General features: G+C 54.9%; 1 protein-coding gene across 1 annotated transcript; it reads left to right on the top strand.

Moving 5' to 3' along the window:
• Nucleotides 1-5,627: 5,627 nt before the first annotated feature.
• Nucleotides 5,628-7,914, top strand: GSX1 (GS homeobox 1). Its single transcript, XM_012471063.2, has 2 exons — nt 5,628-6,247; nt 6,714-7,914. Exons 1-2 carry the CDS (start codon nt 5,836-5,838, stop codon nt 7,097-7,099), a joined length of 798 nt encoding a protein of 265 aa, XP_012326486.1. The 5' UTR covers nt 5,628-5,835; the 3' UTR covers nt 7,100-7,914.
• Nucleotides 7,915-8,715: the final 801 nt, after the last annotated feature.

Here is an 8,715-nt window from a genome sequence, read left to right as displayed (position 1 = left end):
TTGCATGCCTCAGTTGCAGGTGCCTCTCTCCATCTGTAATCTCTCTGCTCAGCTCTAGACTCACATTTACATCTACTGATGGGACATCCACAGAATGCTCCAAAGGTTAAGGATTTAAATGCAACACATCCAAAATATGACTTCATATTGCACCCCCAACAAGCAAAAGTGTCTCCCTCTTAACTTCCCTACCTCTGCCTTTGATATCACCACCCACCCATTCCCCTAAACAAGCAACCAGGTTATCACGTGTGTGTTTTTGATCCTCTGTCCTTCATGTCCGGCCCTTACACACACACACACACACACACACACACCCCTAATTGATCCTACTCATTCACCTTCACATTCTCCCAAATATTTCCTTTTTCTGGTCCTGTGTGTGTTCAGATAGTCATCATCCATCACTTAAACTAATACAATCTTCTCATTATGTGTTTCCCTACTTTTGTTTATTCAATAATTCCATAATATTCATTTGCAAGCTGACTCACTTAGACCCAGCTTTGACTTCACTATGTCCCCACCCATAGAACCTCCTACTGACTCTGGTTATATTCTTTAAGTTCAAATCTGACTCTGAGGATGGGTGCAGTGGCTCATACCTGAAATCCCAGCACTTTGGGAAGTCAGGGTGGGTGGATCACTTGAGGTCAGGAGTTCAAGACCAGCCTGGCCAACATGGTGAAACCCTGTCTCTACTAAAACTACAAAGTAGTAACTGGGTGGTGGTGGCGCGCGCCTGTAATCCCAGCTACTTGGGAGGTTGAGGCAGGAGAATCACTGGAGCCTGGGAGGTGGAGGTTGGGGTAAGCCAAGATCGCACCACTGCACTCCAGTCTGGGTGACAGAGTGTGACTATATATATATATATATATATATATATATATATATATATATATATATCTGACTCTGTTATTCTCCTTGCTTAAAAATCTCAGAACAGGCGAAGTGTAGTGGCTCTCACCTGTAATCCCAGCATTTTGGGAGGCTGAGGCAGGTGGATCATGAGGTCAGGAGTTCAAGACCAGCCTGGCCAAGATGGTAAAACCTTGTCTCTACTAAAAATACAAAAATTAGCTGGGCGAGGTGGTGGGCTCCTGTAATCCCAGCTACTCGGGGGGCTAAGGCAGAGAATTGCTTGAACCTGGGTGGAGGAGTTTGCAGTGAGCCAAGATCATGCCACTGCACTCCAGCCTGGGCAACAGAGCGAGATTCTGTCAAAAAAAAAAAAAAAAAAATCAGAACAGGCTCAAGTCCAAACCAGTTAGCATGGCCCTTCATGATTTGGCTTGGCCTCCCCTTCTGGTCCACGCCCATGTTTGGCCACAACTCCTCACCCTTCCCTTGGCCACCCCCATGCCTGGCTCTCAGCTCCTCACGGCATTCCCCTGCCCCTGTGCTCAACTGACTAACTTGCTCTCTCTGGAGGGAGTTGTCCGAGTCCCTCCTGGTCTGGTCAGGGGAGCAGTCCCTTTCTTTTTTCTTTGCTTTTTCTTTGTTTTTGACATGGAGTCTGGTTCTGTCACCCAGGCTGGAATGCAATGGCACCACCTCGGCTCACTGCAACCTCAGCCTCCTGGGTTCAAGTGATTTGCCTACCTCAGCCTTCCGAGTAGCTGGGATTAGAGGCACCCACCACCACGCTTGGCTAATTTTTGTATTTCCAGTAGAGAAGGGGTTTCACCATGTTGGTCAGGCTGGTCTGGATCTCCTGACCTCAGACGGTCCACCCGCTTCAGCCTCCCAAAGTGCAGGGACTATAGGCAAGAGCCACCTCGCCCAGCCTCAGTCCCTTTCTTTACAATGAGAATTCCCACTCCATTGCCTTCAACCAGAAAGAGCAAAAATGGTCACTGATCATTCCAGAGCATATACCACATCTGATCATTTTCCAACCAACCCCTTCTCTTATACACCATGAAAAGACCTTGATGACAACCTCTAGTCTTGAGCTATCAGTGGGTTCATCCAACTCCTGCAGAGCAGGACACTGGAACTACCCTCAGTGGGACCATCTTGTTTCTGAAGGAGCTTGAGAACCATCCGTGGAGGGCTGGGGATACACAGATTGGCTTACCCATCTGCCATTCACTCAACAAACATGTTAAGCCTCTCTGATGACCCAGGCCTAGGGCTGAGAAGTGGGCTGGGGGAGATTCAGACAGCCGTGCCCTCCAGGGCCTCCTGGGTCAGTGGCCCCATGCCATGCTCCTGGTTCTGGGTATATCCAGCAGGCACTCCAGGAGGTCCCGTCATCCCACCTCCTCACTCAGCTCTCTTTCATCTACTCATTCATTCTCCAATCATATATACCAGCCACCTACTATGTGCCAGGAACTTTTCTGGGTTGTGATGCAGCAATGCACAAGATAGACAAAAGCCTTGTTCTTCACGGAGCATAAATTTCGGGAGTGGGAGATAATAAAGCAAATGATCAAAAGACACAGGAAGTTAGAAGGTGCTTATGTAGCAAGGAACCAAACAGGGAGTGTGGCGGAAGTGAGGTGCTGTTTTAAATAAGGTTGTTGGCCTCCCTGAGAAGGGAAGTGACATTTGAAGAAAATCATGAAGGAAGGAAGGGAACAGGAACCACCACTGCCACCCTCCCCACTCTCAAATTTGTGCAGTTTTGCTGCAAATATCTTAGAGTTGCAATTCCGGGAGAAAAATCGTGTGTTCTTTCTACCCACAGGAAAGGAGGCAGAATGAAAGAAGGAAAGCCCGGGACAACAGAAATTCTTCCAATGTTGGACTGTCCCTGATGGACACTTGAAAACTGGCTCCGGCGGCAGAGCCGACCCACCAGGCCCAGGGGCTCCCGGGCCCTTCCTGGGGCTGTCAGGCTAATCCTGCCACCGCCTCTCACCCCGCCCCGCCCTGGGGACGTTTGCTGGGGTGACTAAAGTTCAAACCCGGCTAAAGCAAGCCCTGGGAGGCACTTTAAACAGGAAAGTGGCGCGGCCGCCCGAGAGAGCCCGGGAAGCGGCCCCCGGAAACCAGGCAGCGGGCGGAGGCCGCGGGGTGGGGAGGCCAGGCTCGCGGGGCGGCCCTGACCTCTCGGCTGCCCGCACCAGCACCTGCCTGGGGCTCTGGCCTCTCGGTGGGCAGGGGGCTTTCTCTGCGGAGATGGCCAGGCTGCTGGGCAAGCTGGCGGCCCTGGACCGCCGAGCAGGTAGCCCCCTCTCCGGCTGCTGCCTGCCTGGCTGAGAGACCGCGGATTAAGTGCGCCTTGGTTCTCTCAGGGATGCTGTTTTGCTCCGGCCCGGGCCTCTCCCGCGCCGAGTTGCACAACAAACCATTTAAACATTTCAGCACAAAACCCGATCCATTGTGGGGCCGCACATTAAAAAGTGTTATTCGCTTTGAAGTTTTTGTCTAATGGCTATAAACTGAAAGAAAATGTTTTCCTATTACTTAATTCAATCATAGCGAAGAGACTTGGTAAAAAGCCCACGGATTTTGCCCCAAAGTGTGACAGAGTTCTCTTTGTGTTTGCTTATCCTTCGCTGTCACACACTTTAATTCGCCTCTCTTTATCTGGCATTCAAAACTTTCTTCAATGACATTCAATAAGGTCCAGAGGTTGGAGGGAGGAAAAAAAAAAAAACCTGGTTATTCCCCTCACCACTACCCCGCCCCCCCACCAATATTATTTCCCAGTAGCTTTGGCCTTGTTCGCATTCAGGGGCTCTTAACCCCTTCCTCCCCTGGCGCGTGGGGCGGCTCCCAGTGGAGCTCCACGCTGGCCACTCGCAGGCTCTCAGCTCCGGGTGCAGTGCCTGCCCTTTGCACCATCGGGCCCTGCCGGCACTTGCCCCCCTCCAGCCTGCCTCTGCCCAGTGGAAAGCCCCTCTCCCTGCCCGGGTCCCGCATTTGGCTCCCTCTCAGGGACCCAGCCCAGCCCAAATTTCCCAGAGAGCAATTAGAACTGGAATGCGTTCCGGCTGGTTTGCGGACACCACCCTAGAATGAGGGAGCCTTGGTGCTGAGACCCTGGTGCAGGCGCCAGCCTTGCCCTCCATGCCATGCCAAGCAACCATGAAAACATTGAACCCTTACTCCTACTGGACGCCATGCCCTCCATACAGGTTACTTCTCCCATTGCCCCGTTCCCTTTTACAGAAGCATTTATTATCTCCCAAAACAAATTCTCTTTGCTTTTTAATCAGTTATAATCTATTGCTGTTGTTATTACAAAGATGTTGTCAACGATGAAAGCTCATGCAGATGCTCCGGGTTTGGGCAGTCTTATTCCTGCGCACTGCTCCCCCAGACCCCTAAGCTTCCCTTTCCATTTCTCACAATTCCATTCAGGGCTCAGAGCAGGTGACTGCACCGATTTGGTTACAATAAAATCGAATGTAAATGTCTCCCATGAAAAGTCCCGGGCTGTAAATTCGAAATATTTATGCTAATTTTCCATTGTATGGAAAAAGCTCCTGGGCAAAACAGCTTTGAGCCGGAGAATGATTTAAAAAGCTGGAGCTGTGTACCCAGCGCCAAGCGTTTGAAGTTGTTTAACCATTGTATGACCAGAAAGAAGAGAGTGACGCGGTAGGAGGAAGGAGCCGGGTCTTGGGGAGAGCGGAAGCCGGTCAGGGTAGGCGAAGTCAGCGGAAGCCAGGAATACAATTGTCCTTCCCGCCGTTCCAAACTGCGGGAAGGCAGTGGTTTCCCAGATCACTGCTGGAGTGTGCGCGAGTGGACAGGGTACCGGCAAGATGCGAGGGCAGAGACTGTTCGCACTCGCCCCATGTGGTGGGGTGCGAGACCTAGATCTGCGCCATCTCGGCTTGCATTCCCCATTCCCTGTCTCTTTCGTAAAGCTCAGCAACTGTTTTCCCTCTTTTACACCCACGGCCCTGTCATTTGAAGGAAAGGGCTGGTTGCCCAGCATCTACCAAACAAAGACTGAGCGTTGTAGGCAGCACCAAAATTAAGACTATTTGAGAAACTTAGAGAAAACCGAGAAACAGCTATGGGGCTAAGGCTGGATAAGGAATAATGAGCCCTTCTCCTCCCTCCCCACAGACGCCTCCTTCAAGCGGGAGCCCGGGTCCTCCTGCTTCCAACGCAGGAAGAGAAGCGATTCCACAGGTGGAAATCTGAGACCGGCTGGAGGGACGCCCGGTGGTGCACGGCGCTGAGCTGACAGGGCTGACTGGAGACAGCATACTTTTGGGGTGCAGGGGCGATAACAGAAAGAAGGGGACCAGGACCAATTGGACAGAGGATAAGAGGGTTTGCGCCCCTGGGGATCTGCAGAAACGAGGCCGCGGGGGTGCAAAATCAATAAGGTGAATGGGCTGATCGCTAATGCAAAGCCAAAGGGGAGTAAGAAATAAAGAGAAAGAAAAGAATATTAAATCGCGGGAGAATGAGAAAATAAACCCGCAAAAGGGAGAGGAGGGGGTGAGGGCGCCTGTTACGGCGTGGGTGGGGTTGACAAGAATAGAGTACATTATGCAGTTCATTTAGTTAACAAGTGAAATAATGAGGAAGCGTGCAGAGTGAATGCCAAGAGAAAAGGCACAAAAACCCTATTGAGAGGCCGCGGCCGCTCCTGGCGTAGCCCATCACATGGCAATAGTCCTATTTAAGCGGCGCCACCGGCGCCTTTCAGCACCACTAGCGCTGGCCAGCACCCCACGCTCTTTGGGCGGCGCCCGCGGTAGCCGAGGCTGCGATTTCAGCCTAGGTCTCAGCGGCGCCTTCAGCCTCCCGGGAAGAGGCAGCTGCGGGCGGCCGCAGCCGGGAACAGCGCTTGGAGAGCCAGAAGGTCCGGCGGGCGCAGAGGGCCGGCTGGCTGCGAGGCGGCCGCGCGCCGGGGCCATGCCGCGCTCCTTCCTGGTGGACTCGCTAGTGCTGCGCGAGGCGGGCGAGAAGAAGGCGCCCGAGGGCAGCCCGCCGCCGCTCTTCCCCTACGCCGTGCCCCCGCCGCACGCGCTGCACGGTCTCTCGCCAGGCGCCTGCCACGCGCGCAAGGCCGGGCTGCTGTGCGTGTGCCCGCTCTGCGTCACCGCCTCGCAGCTGCACGGGCCCCCCGGGCCGCCCGCACTGCCTCTGCTCAAGGCGTCCTTCCCACCCTTCGGCTCGCAGTACTGCCATGCGCCCCTGGGCCGCCAGCACTCCGCTGTGTCGCCCGGGGTCTCTCACGGCCCGGCCGCCGCTGCCGCCGCCGCCGCGCTCTATCAGACCTCTTACCCGCTGCCCGACCCCAGACAGTTTCACTGCATCTCTGTGGGTAAGCGGGGCCGTTGTGCGGAGGGACAGGGCAGAGGTGATCCGAAGCAGGATGGAGAGCCAGGGATGGAGGAAGAGGGTTCCTGGGCTTTCTGCGGGCGGTGAGGGTCAAGTTGGAGACTAAAGGGGGGGGGCGTTGCTTGGGGCGGAGTGCGGATTGAGAGCCAGGATACGAAGCCAGGAGGAGGGTGAGAGCAGACGTCCAGGTCCTGGAGTGTGGGCAGAGGGAAAGTGAAGGCTGGGATCCAGGGCTCTCCATAAAGGGGTTCCAGGGCTGCGTGACTCCGGGAGCATCAGGATCTCGAGCTGGACAAGGAGGTGCTCACTGTAGCTCTTCCGTGGATTGTGTTCGGGGCGAAGAGGTGGGTAAGAGGTCAAAGTCGTAGGATTCTGGCGGCCGCCCATCAGGGGACTGGGCCCACAGAGCAGAGGTCTGATCGCTTCCCTCTCTGCTCTGCCACCTCCAGACAGCAGCTCGAACCAGCTGCCCAGCAGCAAGAGGATGCGCACGGCATTCACCAGCACGCAGCTGCTAGAGCTGGAGCGCGAATTCGCCTCTAATATGTACCTGTCCCGCCTACGCCGCATCGAGATAGCGACCTACCTGAATCTATCCGAGAAGCAGGTAAAGATCTGGTTTCAGAACCGCCGAGTGAAGCACAAGAAGGAAGGCAAGGGCAGCAACCATCGTGGCGGCGGCGGCGGCGGGGGTGCAGGTGGTGGCGGGAGCGCACCGCAAGGCTGCAAGTGCGCATCGCTCTCCTCAGCCAAGTGCTCGGAGGATGACGACGAATTGCCCATGTCTCCGTCCTCCTCAGGGAAGGACGACAGGGATCTTACGGTCACTCCCTAGGCGAGCGTCTCTCTAGGTTGCCCACCCCAAGACCTCCATGCGCCTCAAAGACTAGTCCTGGGACGCAGCGCTGGTTCCCAGGCACTCGCTGCCAAACCACTGCCCGGCATGGATTTGGCAAGGCTTTGCAGAGGTCCCTGGCCCTGGGCAGGGCTGAGAGCTTGGCAGAGACTGGACCATGGTGTCCCCGTCTCAGGGCTCGCGCGCGTCCAAAGCCAACTCCAAGCTGTGAACATTGTAAGCACTCGAGTCCTCCTGGGTAGTGCAGCACCGCGGCCCCCGTCGGCAAGCCTGCTTGGCGCAGAGCCTTACGGGCAGCCAGCGCCTCATAGCCCTCCCTCTCTGGGCTGCCTTGGGCTTCCTCGCTTCCTCTACTCTCCGTCCTCGTCCTCGGTCAAGGTCGGCGGCCTTGGATGCTGGTTCGCTTCCCTTTTTAAAATGTCTTTTTGTCCGTCCCCACCTCTTTCCTGTGATCGTTTATTCACTTGGCCTGCGCCTGCCAACACACACATTTATGAACCATTTTTTTCTTTTCCTTTTTCCTTCGCCTCCTCAGGGAGCCTCCTCCTTCATTTGGTCCATTTGTCCCTTGATCGGCCTTGCTGTCCTCAGTCCCCACGGCTCCTCTCACAGATGATAAATTTTACACGTAGTATCCAAGTTGGAGACACCCATCGCTTTGTTTCCTACACGCTCTTCATTCCTCTAAACACAGGACCCCGATCTCCCCCTCTGGCGACCCCACTCTTCCCCATCTAGACTCTGGCCCGCCCCATCCTAGCTGTGTAATTGAACGGCCTCTGTAATGCCAGAAGATATTTATTTATTTATTTATGTACAAAATTTTAAATAAACTTTTTTTTTTCTTAGAAATGCCCGTGGCTCTGAGTCCAGAGGCCTCCGCTCTGGAGTAGATGGGCACCAACCTGGATTGGGCGTCCCTACTGGGAAGGGTTGGGGAGGCAGTTGCAGGGTCGGAGCCGGCTCCTCGCCTTACAGCTCAGCCAGCGCCTCTCCGCACCCTCAGCTCCGCGGAGACACTGCCTTCCATGCCAGCCACGTGCGCGCTAACAATTGTCCAGCTCCGGCCTGGCGCACACGCGTCATGGAGCTCAGAGAGCTGAGCTGGGAGGGAAGGAGGGTGCTCTTCCTGGACTGCACCCTGGGTCCCAACCCCTGCAGCGCCTCCTTCGCACCTGGGATCCAGTCCCATCTCCAACGCTCGCCGTTTCACCGTCCTGTTCCGCAGCCGGGAGGGCAGAAACCACTTCCTCCATAAGCACAAGAAATTCGTCCTTCTCTGCGCTTGGATTGTTAACGATTCGTTAGGGACAAATTCCCATTCGGTCGGATGGTGCAGACTCCTCTCAGAGGGGCCTCCTTGCTTTAAGGCAAATTCCGTTAGCCGCGTCCCCGGTGGCAGAACATTTCGGGCGAGGAATCCGAGAACCCAAAATGATCCCTCCCCAGGGAGTCTCTGAGAGGGACTCTGCGTAGCTGGAGCCATGGCTCTGGGACCTCATGTTCTCACCAATTCTCGTTACAATCCTATATCCCCCTACAACTTAGAATCCACACCCCAGACGCCTTTGAGGACATATGCTAGTCTTTTACTC

Source organism: Aotus nancymaae, unplaced genomic scaffold (genome assembly GCF_030222135.1).
Source record: "Aotus nancymaae isolate 86718 unplaced genomic scaffold, 86718_ANA_hifiasm-v0.15.2.pri h1tg000009l, whole genome shotgun sequence".
NCBI classification, from domain to species: domain Eukaryota; kingdom Metazoa; phylum Chordata; class Mammalia; order Primates; family Aotidae; genus Aotus; species Aotus nancymaae.
Note: the sequence above shows the minus strand (reverse complement) of the source record. Positions and strands in the feature narration are given on the sequence as shown.

What these genes read in the sequence shown, in the direction of transcription:
- GSX1 (XM_012471063.2), top strand. Translation starts at nt 5,836, where the DNA reads ATGCCGCGCTCCTTCCTGGTGGACTCGCTAGTGCTGCGCGAGGCGGGC. An exon ending in GTTTCACTGCATCTCTGTGG is followed by an intron (nt 6,248 to 6,713) that starts GTAAGCGGGGCC and finishes TGCCACCTCCAG; the next exon opens with ACAGCAGCTCGAACCAGCTG.